At 45.6% G+C, this 15,162-nt stretch overlaps 1 protein-coding gene across 1 annotated transcript; it reads left to right on the top strand.

Moving 5' to 3' along the window:
* Window positions 1-131: 131 nt before the first annotated feature.
* Window positions 132-4,240, top strand: LOC104538155 (Golgi reassembly-stacking protein 2-like; the record flags this gene model as incomplete). The annotated part of the gene is made up of 3 exons (XM_010181251.1): window positions 132-218; window positions 2,159-2,254; window positions 3,707-4,240. Coding segments are annotated over 3 exons (503 nt in total), but the record flags the coding sequence as incomplete, so codon positions are not given.
* Between the last annotated feature and the right edge of the window lie 10,922 nt (window positions 4,241-15,162).

Below are 15,162 nucleotides of genomic sequence, written 5' to 3'. Positions count from 1 at the left end.
TTGCAAACAACTTCTGTCAGAAATATGATGCATGTTACTTAGAATACTATTTTTCTTCATCAACTTTTTAGGAAAGGAACTGAAGCATTATATGCTTAAAACTAATGTTGTTTCCTTGTACGTTCCTCCAGGTGTTCCAACAGTTCCATTATTACCACCACAAGTCAGTCAGTCCCTTACCTCTGTGCCACCAGTTAACCCAGCAACTACATTACCAGGTGAGTTGGTAAAATGTCTTAAAACATTTTCTGAAACAAAAATCTTAAGGGAGCAAGAGAAGAGAGCTGTCTTTTCCACTGCTTTTTTGGGTGTGGGAGGGTATAACTTCATGCAAGTGATGCATTTCACGTTAAAGATCTCCATACAACTTCTCCAATGTTAGGATTTTTTCCTCAGAGCAGGTGAACAGCATGTCTTTAGCACAGAGGAGTGAACTGGTAACTAAGTTTACAATTATTTACTTTTTAGCCACCCCCCACCGCACAATAGATGCAGCATTCAGGATTTCTCAGGGAGGTATTAGGGCTTTGCACCATTTCTTGAGTTGATACACTTACTTTCCGTACTTCATAAATTGTATGTTACAAAATACTTTTGCAAATAGCTTCAGTTTCTGGTTTGTCCTTTGAAATCAGACAAGGTGACAGGAGAAATACCTGAGAAGGCCTGTCTTGCCTATTTCTGCATTCGTCTCATCCATAAGACCTCTACTTCAGGAAACTCCTTTTTGATACTTAACTTGATCATTCTTCCTAGTATAAATAGAGGGCTAACGATACAGAACTGTGTGTGCAGTTACTGTTTCCGAATAATTTAGTAATTTAAAGTGTTATAACAAAAGTAAGAGCCTGTCTATAAAATGGTGTGCATTGTTTCCTGATAATAATGAACATTTCAAGCACTGATACTCCAGAATTATTCACGGTGGATAAGGATTGTCTAGGATTTTGCCATGTGGTTGGTGCACTGGTACAAAACTCAATTGTGCTTCCAAAACATTCAAGGAGTTGTGTTTTATGTTTTGTATGCTACAATGTGAGTAAAGATGTGTCCAAAAGTTTTAAGTCATGCTTGGAGGTGTGCTCTCTAACATAGAAAAAAATGTGTAGTAGAGCTAAGTGCTTAAGGGGCAGAGAGCTTTAATCTTGCACTGCTTAGATAAAATAGCAAACTACTTAGAAGTTCAGCTTCTGTTAATGTCCTCTTCCTCAGCCACTATCCGCTCCTTACCCAGAATCTGCAAATACGAGTTTTCCTTTCACTGTGTTCTCTGAATAGTATCATTGATTTTTTTGAAAGTTATTAGAATATTTCTTGCAATTCGCATGGCCATACTAGTGAAATTGTAAGTGTTAAATATACAGGAGGTTTAAAATCGGAGTGAATTTATGTGAATTTCAGTTTTTTAAAAATTTTTCAAAAGTTCGAAGTTGCTTATGTCTGAGCTGAAAGCTCTTTGAGTCAGATTCTGTCAGCCTTTGTGGCTGATTAATTCACAGGTACAAAATCTGTGTACAGTGGTCTTGCTTTAAGACTTTCCTCCTCTCCATCTTATTACTGTAATAACAAGAGTTTATTTCAGAGTTAGACTTCTCCGAGGTAAACACAAAGTAGGAATAGATCTCTTGTCCCAGAAATGCAGCTCTTTGAAGTCGGGAAATTGAGCAGTGGAAAGATGCTCCCTGGCAAACACAGTGATAGAAGAGCGTGTGTTGTGCTCATCATACATTTCTCTTCTATTTTCAGTCCTTCCTGACTTTGAAGGTTACTTTGTCTTGCCTTTTCTATATATCTTTGTGTTGTTACCAGCTGAGTAGAAAAGACTAATAATAGTTAATCGGTATTCCAGGACAGAAATACTGTGCATTTCATCCTATTATTATCTTCTGCCATTGAAATTAGGAATTAAGGGTTTATGGTACAGTGCTGCAGTGGAATTACTACCTTTGTTAAAAGCTGAACTCATGAGGAATGCAAACCTACCAATTCCTTGAAATAAGATTCCGCTTTCCTCAGAAAAATCTGAAAGGTTGGGATTCTGCACTTGCTAGTCTGGACAGTATGAAATAACTTTAAATGATCAATAAGATCCCAGAAACAATTAGGAAAACAAAACAGTTTTAAGTTTTCAGCAGTAACTCTTCCACTCTTCTCTTAGGTCTGATGCCATTACCAGCAGGGCTTCCCAACCTGACTGATCTGTCCAAACTCAATTTACCTGCACCACACATCGTTCCAGAAATCATACAGCCTGGTATGTGCTTCTGCAAACTGAAACACTGTAATAATGGGTCTCTCCTCGACGATCCTTAACACTCTCATTTAGAGCGTTCTGGTGGAGTCTTGAAGAGGATCAATTGAATATTTGCCTGAGATGGGAGTTGACAGTAGTGCCCAGATTAGGTAGACAGGGAATGTTTTTAGATAAACTAATTCTGAACTGGTGTCTGTATTCAGTTCTTTCATCTTATATTACCTGATTTATGACCTCAAAAAAGTCTGTGCCAAGAATGAAAGCGTATGGTTTTATGGGTAGAAGGAAATATGAGGTGTTTCCTTGTATGCTAAATGAGGAGATGGAAGCACCTTGATTGAACGCCAGAAGTATGAACTAATAGTAGATTCATGGCTTTGAATAAAAACTGCTGCAGGTGGAGCAAGCAAAAAGAAATTGGAAGCTTACACAGAGTAAGATTCTTGTTAACTTCTTGTTTCTGGCAGTTTCAGTGAATGCCAGAAAAATCTAATCAGTATTAATGATTATTAATAGAGGGGGTCCTGGTGGGCAGCAGGATGACCATGAGCCAGCAATGTGCCCTTGAGCCAAGAAGGCCAATGCCATCCTGGGGTGTATCAGGAGGGGTGGTTGTAGGGCAGAGAGGTTCTCCTGTCGCTCTACTCTGCCCTGGTGAGACCACATCTGGAATATTGCGTCCAGTTCTGGGCCCTCAGTTCAAGAAGGACAGGAACTGCTGGAGAGAGTCCAGCGTAGGGCTACAAAGATGATCAAGGGAGTGGAGCATCTCCCTTCTGAGGAGCGGCTGAGGGAGCTGGGGCTCTTTAGTTTGCAGAAGAGGAGACTGAGAGGAGACCTCATTCATGTTTATAAATATTTAAAGGGTGAGTGTCACGAGGATGGAGCCAGGCTCTTCTCGGTGACAAACAATGATAGGACAAGGGGTAACGGACACAAACTGGAACACAGGAGGTTCCACTTCAATTGGAGAAGAAACTTCTTCTCAGTGAGGGTGACAGAGCCCTGGCCCAGGCTGCCCAGAGAGGTTGTGGAGTCTCCTTCTCTGCAGACATTCAAACCCCGCCTGGACGCCTTCCTGTGTAACCTCATCTGGGTGTTCCTGCTCCGGCAGGGGGATTGGACTGGATGAGCTTTTGAGGTCCCTTCCAATCCCTGACGTTCTGGGATTCTGTGATTCTGTAATGCATTAATACCTAATCCTATGGGGAGGTAGAAGCAAACTTGATTTTTTTCTGAAATCTGAAAAGTATCAGGCTTGAAACTAGCCTGCTGAGTCAGTGCTGCATGTGTATCGTGCTCACACTGCATTCAAAAAGCTTCCTCCCCAAGAGTAAATAGGAGATTGGGGAAGGTGAAAAAATTAAGCAAACAGAGAATCTCTCCAGACGTGTCTGTGGTATGCAGCAGCTCACTGCCTGCCTGTTTTCTTTTTCTTTTTCCTCTCCTTAGGTTTGCCACCCCTTCCCTCCTTGCCGCCTCTGAATCTAATGGGAATAACACCTCTGTCCATGCCACCCAAATGTGTTCCTCTGCTTCCTTTGGTCACAGAGGCATCTACAGTGCCTACAGATTTGCTTCCCTCCATCACTCAAGCCGGAGGCTTTTCCGTTGACCCTGGCACTACTGTAAATGTAGAACAGACCTCTACGCTCACCTTGGATAGCGCTACCCCGACATCTAAGGCAGTTATTGTTGAAAAATCAAGTGAATCCTCTGCAGTTAATGAGAAAACATCTGGAGTCACAGATACACAAGCTTCTGAATCATAACTCCAGGTCACTCTGTTGGATTGGCTTGGTATTTATTTAGCCATGGGATACATATTTGAAGAGCAAGCTGTCATTAATTTCATACTAGTTTGTACTTTAATCTTTAGGAGTCCTGTAAATAATATGGAGGTATAATAAAAATAAAAGGGGGTTTATAAAGTGCGTGTGGTGGGAGGGGAGGAAGAGTACTTGTATGTAACCAAAAAAAGTCAAGGTGGTAAATAGAATTCCACTGCCAAACCTGGAGGTACATGTTTTTAATATAGGCTGACAGCCTTAGCCTGCTAGGCCTGTCCTTGCTTATAATTAGCAGTTTTTGCTTCTGATAGAAATGAAGCGGTTCTTGCGTGTGACATTTACATACCATAGTTCTTGTTCTTTGCAAGTATCTTGTTACTACAGTGGGGATGAGAATGTTTAGTCCGAGTTGTAAATTTTAACACTGCAGAACTTCCACCTGAAGGTATTTCTATTAAAGTTGCTGAGTGACCTGTTAACTGACATCTTGTTATTCAGCTTGTGCTCAAATCTTATTTCAAGCTCTTGAGAGATGCTCGAGCCGTGTTTTGTGACTGCTGCTGCGTTGTTTCACACACCCACTGTAAAATGGCATTTGGAAAGGAACACAGGAAATGTTAAATGTAGCACACAATTTGGCACTTCATGACTACTGTAAGACAAATTAATGGATTAAGCATACATACAGCAATAAACTCCTGAAATTTTATCCTTTGTGTGACAAAATAGCACATTGATTTGTTTAATGCTAACCTCTCATTTAACTGTTTTTCGACTCAGCTCTCTAGCACAGATCTGTGAAAGGGCTCCTCTCCAGAGGAATGGATCCAAGAGGGAATGCCAGACTTCTTCATGGCAGGCAGGATCAGCACGAGCTGTTAGATCTGTTGCAGCAATGAGTCATAAAATCTGCCTGCATATGATTCATACTTGGCTTTTTAAGTTGATATTCAGGATTTAAGTTGTAGATTAACTGTAGATGATACGCTTACATGAACTGGTGCGTGCACTGTACTCCAGCCTTCGCTCCTGGTATCAGATACAGTTGATGTGGAAATCTTCTGTACTGCTCCAGTCCTTCACTACTACTGGGATTTCATTTACAGTTGTTTGCTACATGTGCAAACTTCAGCCATATCATCAGCAGACTGGAGCTCAAGTCTGTCTCAACAGCTCCATATTCCCTGTTGGCAACGCAGTGTGGCTGGTCGCTGTACGGAATAGCAGTTGCACCTCAATGCTGATCATAATGTCTCAAAGAATTATTCAAGTGGAAGCTTTATCTAATGCCTGTTGCCCTGTCTCATCTTTATCACTTAAATATTTGTCTTTCCTCTGCCCCACTACTGCACATTTCCTCATGACCTGTTGTGCCAAAAGCCTCTGTGTCAGTAAGACCTCAAATACTTTTTTTTTCTACACTGTGAGCTGATTTCTTTTCTCAGCTGCTTGGAGTGTGAAATCTCTGCCTTGTTAAGCAGGGGGCTCACTGTTTCTCAGAATGTATTTTTTATTTACCTTTGTAAATCCAGTGTCGCATACCTCAGAATTAAACCTTGGCATGAGAAGGATGTTCCCTCTTTTCTTTGCTGTATACAGAGAAAGTATGTTAGTACTGAGCTTTATAAAGCCTCACATGTCTAGCACTATTTCCTGTAACTTCCTTACGCATTTCCACAGCTAAAGTTTTTGGCATTATTATTTTCTTTATCTAACTTCCACCTGAAGATATTTCTGTTAATGTTGCCGAGTAACTTGTTGACTGACACTATTGTTTTTCCTTACCTAACCCAAGATCAGTAGAGAGAACGTTTGGTCACTTATCAAATTCAGAGCAATTGCTGATGGTAATCGGATGCATTGAGCTAGAATCCTTGGGTAGATTTTGTTCTCAGAGTGTGACCCTGTGTCCTTTGAAGCAGCATCTGAAGTTTGCTGGTGTGCTTCTCTGTTGTGCAGTTGTCTCTAGCAGCAGACAAAATAAGATGCTTCATCTGAAGTCACGCACTTCTGTTCAGAACGGACATTAAAATAGCTGACTTTATAGATCCAGCCTTTTGATAGGTGTGAGAGCAGTGGAAGTAAGGCAGTGTTTGAGTGTAACCATCAGCAGTTCTGCGAAAGATAACACGACTTCAGGTTTGGAGGTGATGCAGTGGTGCAGAATTTAAGCTGTAATCTCCCGGCTAAAGAGTCATAAACAGTGAGAAACCAAAACCTTACCACTTAAAATAGAAGGAAGGACCTTGAAGTCATGCTATTGCACTGTCCTTGTCTTTTAATTCCCTCAACTAGATTTAATGGAATTGTACTTTAATCACTGCTTAATTACTTATTTTTGGGGGAAAAGTAAGGAGGGATGAGGACTTAAGATCCTCCAAGGGACTGACAGCCCATGTAACCTTGTTTCCATGAGTTCATGTATTCAGCTGTTAATGAACTGTTACGAACAGGCATATTAGCTTCACTTAAAACATTGACACATGGAGTTCTCTAACAGATACTGACAGCAGACAAGAAGACAGATGTACCCTGAGCATCCCCAGCCTTGCACAGAGTTAAGAACGATTAATGTGTGCATGGCATCCTGTAAAACAAATGAGATGTTTCCCTGCTCCAGCGAAGGCTGCTCTGGGGGCAGTGCTGTACGGGATGTGTGTGTGTGTGTGTGTGTGTGTGTGAGACTGCTGGTGAGTGCAGGGCTGTCCACAGCTGTGCTGGAGGAGCAGGGAGCACAACTCGAAGAGGTGCGTATTTGGCAGCTTGAGGCTCTGCTGCTGCTCGGGGAAGCAGCTGCTCAGTCTGCGAGGTCAAGGCAGGAGTGGGGACAAAGCCTGAATGACAAACGTTTCACAGCCCCGGTGGGGTCCTGCAGGGCGCTGTTTCTGATCCCCTGCCAGCCATCTTTTGGATAAATCCTGTCCCACATGAGACCCCTGTCGCAACCGGAGCTCCGTTAGTTCCTGGGCATGGCTGCGCAGGGCCACGAGAGGGCGGGCGATCGCTGCTTTTTTGCTGAGTTTCCTCAGCAGGGAGGGCGGTTGCTCGGGTCCCGCCTCCCCTCCGCACCCAGCAGCAACGGTGGTCAAATGGGTACCGGCTGGATGCTGAATGACCGCGCTTTAAGGAGTTGCAGATAATTGTAAAACCGACTGGTTTGAAGGCAGACAGGGACTGAGCTTAAGCTGTTTCTAAATGCCAGGATTTTGCGGGCAGTTGCTGATTTAAGCCAAGCTAAGTGTGGGGCTGGGTGAAAGTTTGTTTTGAAGAAAGGAGATCCTTACAGGCAGGGACTCGTTTGAGATACGGTAATGCTGGAGGCCCAGGTAATGTTTCCAACCTCTCAGTGTGGTAAGCGCTGGTTATGGAATTAGGTTGAAGGGGACAGGATAAGGATCAGTGATGTGCAAGTGTGGCACCCTGTCTTCCTCAGTTATACACAGGCCTTGTCTGTACTAGTCAAATAAATGAATGTGTTCACAAGCGCTCCCTATCATGGCACCAAGTTCAGATTCTTTGGTTCATCGCTTGGAATCTTTAGATGTGAATCCTGTAAGAGTAGGCAAGAATCAGGCTGCAAAAAATGTTTCATTTATAAGAATATGTAGGTCACAACTAATTCATGCTTTGTAGATGTGCTCTGTACGTTCTTCATGGTAGTGCCAATGGCTTAATAGATATTTGCACAGCCCAGTACAGTGTCGTGCACTGTGCTGTGCCTTTTAGTAGTAACTTCAGCTCAGAAAGCAAAAACAAAGTAAGTCTTCAAGCTGATTTGCTTGTAACAGCTATGGCAGAACCTTTTTTTTGTTGTTTTTTTTTAGCTGTGGTACAATGGGGAGCCAATGCCTACCATAACACAGTTTTAAAGTTACTTAAGGTGCAAGAACCAATCTAAAAAGAAACTAAATCAAAAAAACAACCCAAACTGCCCCAACCAAACAGAAAACTTAGTTTAGCTCAGGTGAATCTCCAACAGCTCTGCCCCTGCAGCCCTGGCACAAGAGTTAAGGCATAGTAATTTGGCTAGAATTTGAAAAGAATATCTAAGAAATCTGGAGGTGGTGGATAGAGAGGTAGTAAGCTGAGCAAGGCATAAATACCTCCTTTTCCAGAAGCCTCGGTTCGTGTTTATCCTTAGGCCTTCTGAATACATTATGTTGCCAAGGTGCAGTCAGCACATGAGCGTTTCACTGGGGTAGATGACTGGTGTTCCTCAGAACAGCCTTTGCACATGGTTTCAGTTGCAAGATCGTACCAAAGTGCTGGGTTTGTGCTGTGCCACACTCGGCACATGAAACTGCATCAAGACTTGGAGTTCAAAGGCCAGAGCTGTGGCAAGATGTGGTATGTGGAGACCTGGTCTGGCTGAGGAGGGTGGGGTGCATGGTTTTGTTACCTTACAGTGGGAAACTGCAGTCCCATCTCTGCCCACCGGCCGCACATCTGCCCCTCTACTGCCCTTCCTTGCACCTGGAAAGACAGAATCTTGCCCTTAGAGGAGGCTGCAAACATTATTATTCTGCACTGACAAGCTGACCGTGACCCTATTAAATAACTGTGTTCTCAGCCTTGGAACTTGTATTGTGTGGGATCAAAAGGTATGTTTCATCCTTAGTTTGTGCACTGTAGTATTTTCACTCTCTCTGAACAGTTTCCTGTGTTGGGTTCACAGCTAATCCATCTTAATGCATTCCAGCATTGCTCAGCTCACCCACAAGAGAGCTTCAGAGACCACAGAGGCCAGGCTCACCTTGGGCAGCCGTGAAAGCCACCTCTGCCAACAAACAACCCATTTTAATAACAGTGCTCATCTGAGCTCTTTACTCTGCCAGCAAGTGGATGCATATTCACCTACTTTGTAGCTTAGGTGAGCTATGAAAATCCAACAGAAGCTAAAAAGAAAGAAAAACGTGAGTGATGAACTCAAGTCGCAAAGCCTACAGACAACATCAGAGGCTTGCCATGTAAGAAAAGCCTCTGCAACAGAACATTGCAGCATTAGCAAAAGCAATGCAGCTCTGAGTTTTACATCTGACAAAGGGTGCTGGATGTACCGGAGGTCGCCGAGGGTCAATTCATCTGGACCTTCTGGACAGAAAGGACATTATAGCGCTGCCCGGACCCTGCTCCCTGAGGACGTCTCTTCCCAGCCCTCCCCGTTTATCAGCCAACATCTGCTGGCAGCTTTCATGAACAAACAGGTCATGTCAGTGTTCTTGCTCCTAAATGAACAACAGTCACAAACAACAACTCTTCAGCCAACACCACTGCATTCTCACCTTGAATAAAAGAAATGGCTTCTCCTTCTTTGCACCGGAGAGTGAGCATAAAGACAGCTCAGTAGGTGAGACAGCAGTGGCCACCTTGCTGCCATCTCACCCTTATCCTTCAAGCTGATTTCCCCTGAAATTCTGGTTTTTGAGTCTTTAAAAATAGGGTTTTTTTTAAAAGCAAACTGAAGATTTCAAACCTCCCAGGCTGGAGTTTTTAAGTACCCATTGTACGGGCTTGGCACTGTGCACATACCTTGTGATTGGACTGGCACATAGCACCAGGCAGTGCTTCAACAATTTAAAGAAAGAACCAGGGAACTGAAGCTGTCTCAGAAAAACAGTGTAACTTACTTAAAAACATTACATCTTGGCAACAAAAGTTGAAATTTTTATGAACAGCAGCTCGGTACTAACAGTTACCAGACAGCAGTCAGGGTTTATCAACTATGGTGTTAAAAGCTAGAACTGTAAGAAAACATAGGAGCTACTTCATGGCACTGGTTATGCCCTCAGGTGAGTTTGTGTTCCCATGAAACAGGGACCAGAACAAGCGTGTTCCTGCTTTACTCAGGCTCAGAAGTACGACGATAGGTGATGTTTTAGTACATGTACACATTACTTGGGTAAAATCCTTTTAGAGAGCAACTGCAGCTGCTAAGAAAATAGAAACCAACTGGAAGTCTGTGTACTGCCAAATAACATGCTGGGCACTGGAAACGGCTGCATCTGCAAAAAATTACCTTTTGTTTCAAGGTCACATTTTTATTTGAAACAGATTTCGTGCCCATCTTACCAGTAACACCTATTCAGCGAGAAGAAAAACAAACAAGCAAGCAAAAAAAACCAACCCAATACAACCAAAAACCCCACATTTGCTCTCCGAGCACTGTTTCATAATGAAAAACCCCCTTCTAGACTGTTTCATTCCTAACGACAATCATTCCTAACAGCCAAAAAAGTACCAAAAATACTGCTCTTCTGCATTGCACTGTGCTTCTGAGTATTTTTTGCCTAAAAGCACACATCACAAAGAAGCAGGAAGACTTTGACGAATCTGGAGTGAAGTACTGAGAACTCTGAGGACCTGAACCAGGTATTTTTCAAAGGCTCCTTGGCATCTGCCCTGTGTCACACATACAGAGGCATGCGTGTGCATCCTTACCTGGTAGATCCACACTGCTGGCGTGGCCTGTAAGCGCAGTCTGCTCCAGAGCCTCTCACCAACTTGCAGAAGCACTTGTTTCAGCCTGGACTCCTGTCCTACTGCCTACCCGTTAGCCTCCAAACTTCTGCCTCTGACAGCTTGACACCATCTCTCATGAAGAACATTACCAGCCTTCTCTCTACAGGACTGGCTACCTTGGTGGCTGCTGCTGTATTCCACGCTACAGAGGAAATATTTCAGGATAAAGCCCGAAGGCATCTCAGATTCTTGGCCACTCTATCATCTTCCTCCCCTTTTTCTCTCTCTCTTCGCCTTACTCCCCATGTCATTTCTCAATAGTGTCCTAGAAATCATTCAGAAAGGCTTGCTAAAAACGCAAGGAGATTTCTTGTAGTGTATAGGAAGAGAGATGCTGACAGAGAGGTGGTGATAAAGGACAGAAGCCAGATGGCTTTCACCTTGCAATCGCTGCATTTGGCAGTCTGCTTGGCTACTCCACAGGGCAAAGCAGTCCTACTGTCACCTCTTGCCTAGGGCTCCTCATCTGCCATCCTCCCATGGGCAGTGCCCATGCTTTTTGAACATCTTCTTGGACCTTCCAGGAAAGAAGAAGTTGGCACCCACATCCATTGCCAGGTGAGCTCTGCACATCCTGGACAACTTAATGAAATTCAACAAGGGCAAGCGTAGGGTACTGCATCTGGGGAAGAACAACCCTAGGTATCAGTACAGGATGGGGGCTCTCCTGCTGGAGAGCAGCTCAGGGAAAAAGGACCTGGGAGTCCTGGTGGACAGCAGCTGACCACGAGCCAGCAATGTGCCCTCACAGCCAAGGCCAATGGACTCCTGGGGGGCATTAAGAGTGTGGCCTGTAGGTGGAGGGAGGTTCTCCAACTCTACTCTGCCTTGGTGAGGCCACATCTGGAGTACTGTGTTCAGTTCTGGGCTTCCCAGGTCAAGGACAAGGAACTACTGGAGAGAGTCTAGCACAGAGCCACCAAGATGATGAGGGGACTGGTGTACATACCATGTAAGAAAGGCTGAGTGAGCTGGGTCTGTTCAGCCCGGAGGAGACTGAGGGGGGAATCTCATTATTGCTTATAAATATCTGAAGAGCCGGTGTCAGGAGGATGGGACCAGACTTCTTGGTTGTGCCCAGCGACAGGACAAGGGGCAATGGTCACAAACTGGAACACAAAAATTAAGGAAAAAACTTCTTTAAGTGTAACAGAGCACTGGAACACGGTGTCCAGAGAGGCTGTGGAGTGTCCTCTGGAGCAATTCAGAACCCACCTGGGCACACTCATATGTGATCTCTAGGTGATCCGGCTCTAGCAGGGGGATGATCTAGATGATCTTCAGAGGCCCCTTCCAACCCCTACTATTCTGTAACACCCTTCAGCTGCAGCCAGTGCTCCACCTCAGAGCTCTGTGCCTTCGGTGGAAGACATGGGCTGGCCTGAGGATGACTTGTCAGATGGTGAGAGAGGGCCTGCAGACATTGCCCTGTGCCTGACACCACATCCCACCACTGTGAAGGCACAGACACAGTCTTCAAAAGGCAGGTTAGCAACAAGCAGCTCACTCGCACTCACATCAGTTGCCTGCTGGAGGAGGTACCACAAGAACTCTTCAAAAGGATGAAGAGTAATAGAAAGCTGCTGCTATTGCACATGGGACTGAACTTAACCTCCATGACTGATTGTGGTGCTGATAACATCTTGTAAGCACAGTGCAGCTTCAAGTGCCAGGTCTTTGCTTCGGTTCTAGCCCCGTGTGCCATGCAAGGGGGATCCTGGCTGTTCAAACGGCAGGCAAACTTCACTAGAGAGTGTTTGATGAGTCCTGTACACATCTCCTTATAAAGACTAGAAATGTGCTTCCTTGAAAGAAAGTAAATTGATTAGGCAAATAACGTCCTCGGCTTCCCATCTGCAGCAGTCTCCAAGCGCTGGGCACATGGCACTTTTCCAGACCACATGGTAGCCAAAGAGGCAGAGCTGGTGGTGGTTATTTCACCCACCTTTGGCAGGTGTCTCCATCCAGGGCTCAGGGCAAACCCAAATGAAAACAGGGAACAGGATTTCTCTCCATTGTCCCCTCACCCTCCCAGGTTGGATCAAAAAGGGAATAGAGAGGAGATGCTTCACACAAGATTGGAAGTTAAGAGTATAACAACTTTAATGAAAAACACAGGAAAGTAAAAAAGGGAAGCAATAAGGGACAAAGGATATGCAACTATATACACAACCCGATCCTGGTAGTCCCAGGTAAAAGTGTCCCAGAAGTCCTTGTGGCCACTGTGACTCATCACCAGGGGCTTCAGTTGTGCCCAGGAGCGGATGGTGACAGATGCCACCCAACATGTGGAGGTAGGTCCAGCTGTCTGGAGATGCCACCCAAGGCAGCCCATGAAGGAAGGAAAAGACCTCCATGAAACTCCGGCTTCCTTGGTTTTTTGGACTGTGGCCAGAAAGGGGAGGGAACAACGCTGCTCTCTTACTCCTCGAGGTCCTACAGCCACCCCTTGTCCTCCCCCTCAGCCTATTAACCCTTAAACCGTAACATTCCCCCCCTTGTTCCACACCATTTCCTGCCACAGTCATTCACCAAGTTGGAAACTGTCTCCACACAACAGGTGAGTCCAGGCCTTCACTCATCCTGGCAGTCTCTCAGGATGGGAGAGATCGCATAGAGTTCATCAGAGTTCACATGTACATGCTGCAGGTTCATCCTGGAGCTCCTGGACGCCACACTGCTATCTAGAAAGAAAAGACTTGTAACAACTTATAACCATTACACAGTACTTTACAACCTGAAATTAAGTCCTTTCAGCCAGTGTTAAATTTCTCTGTGGTACACAATGAACTTCACCGTTTTCCTGCATTACCCACCAAGTATGTCCTGGGCTTTGAGCAGAGACAACCCCACGGATAGGTTTGCCCCCACCCAAAGCAGGAGACCCACACAGTCTCCCCCAACAGATTCCTTTCACATACAACAGGGACTACTATGTGCAACACAGTGCTGAGCTGCAGCACCGGCTCAGTTAAGAGATTCCTCTCAGTCACAGGCCCATTGGTACGTGGCATCTCTTCCTTGGTGACTGGAAGAGTCATGGGCCCACCAAGCCAGAAACAGTTCACCTCTGTGCTCCCAGTCCAAATCTCTCTGGAATACCTGGTCCACCTGATGGCTGTGTTGGTGCTCTTCAGTAGCTCACCTCTTAAGTACGTGGGCATCTGCATCCGCACAGCTGCTATCTGAAAAGCCCACTTGTACCCTTTCGGGTTTTGAAGTACCCCTTCCATAGGAAGTTGATGCCCAGAACGCACAGAGCATCTGGGCCAGCCACAATAGGGTGTATCCCCCAGTCATTCCCAGTTAGGCTCAGCATCCAACACAGTCAGCCCTTGAGACCTTCTTGTTGCTCCTGAGCTGTCCCTCTGTGATAAGATGGTATTAGCATGCATCATGCACCAGTGTTCACCAGGGCTCTGTAGTTCTGATATGCCAGGCCATCGTATCCACACCCTCCAGTAAACTTGAATATCCCCTTCCTCTACCTGGCTGGAGGCAGGGCCCCTCTAACACTCTTGGGAGACCGGAGCAGCCACCCTTCTGGGCAGGTTCTCTCTGGCAGCGTTACGTCGCAGTTCCTCTACTGTGGCACGCAGAGCAGCAGTGGGTCTGCCATGCCATCTATCCATAGTCTCGCCATGGTTAAGCAGGGTGTACCACAGAGAACGTCGTGTTGGATACACCCCACTTTGGGTCACTCTCCAGGAAAAGCGTCTGTACCCAGCGGCTGAAACATGGATCCACTCAAGAATTTCCTCCTCCGTTGGGAGCCGTTCAGTAATCGTCTTTTGCACACGTGTTCTTGTCCTCAACTGCCTTTTCCATGGCTGCAAGGCAGGCCTCTATGTGGAAAAGATCTTCAAATTGCCTGAGCTGGGTAGCAAACTCACTCACAGTCGGTGGTGTTTTGCCCTCTCCTGTAAAGAGCCTTCCTGCCAAGGTGTGCGAATACTTAGGAGGGGCACTGTATAAACTTCTTTAACAGAGGACCTCTGCATGGTACTTTATCAGGATCTGCAGGTGTTTGTTCATCATAGATGACCTGCCAGAGTGCCAGCTCTCTCAAATATCTGATGCCCTGCTCCATGGTATTCCATTTAGTAGGACTGTAACCTACATCACCTTCATGAGGATATTATCTCTTTACAGCTGTTAGATGTTCCCAAAAGCTGCAGGTGCCAATCTCATTGCTAATGAGCCTACTGATGCCATACTCCTTAGCTAACACCCTCCCTCACTTAGCCTGTCTGCCATCCAGATTTACCGTATCTGCCCCAGCGTCCCAACACCGCAACAACCAGGTGATCAGGGATTCACCATCATCCCGGACACAGCTTCTTCTCAAAAGCCATAGCTGAACGGATGAACGGAACGGGGAGCGGGCCTCTGGTTGAAATCCCCTTTGGGATGGCCCCTCTCCTGCTTTTGGCTCTAAATCCTCTTCCCTCAGTGGGCGGACTGTTTTCTCTGAGCACTGCCGCCGGGTGGTGACCGGAGTCGGCGGTAGGGATGGTGTGGAGGCCGGGGCGGGCGGCAGGGCCGGGACAGAGGCCAGGGAAGGCGGCAGGGTCGGGACAGAGGTGTGGGCCGGGGCGG

The sequence above is a fragment of the Mesitornis unicolor genome, unplaced genomic scaffold (assembly GCF_000695765.1).
Source record: "Mesitornis unicolor isolate BGI_N332 unplaced genomic scaffold, ASM69576v1 scaffold2263, whole genome shotgun sequence".
Classification (NCBI taxonomy): domain Eukaryota; kingdom Metazoa; phylum Chordata; class Aves; order Mesitornithiformes; family Mesitornithidae; genus Mesitornis; species Mesitornis unicolor.
Note: the sequence above shows the minus strand (reverse complement) of the source record. Positions and strands in the feature narration are given on the sequence as shown.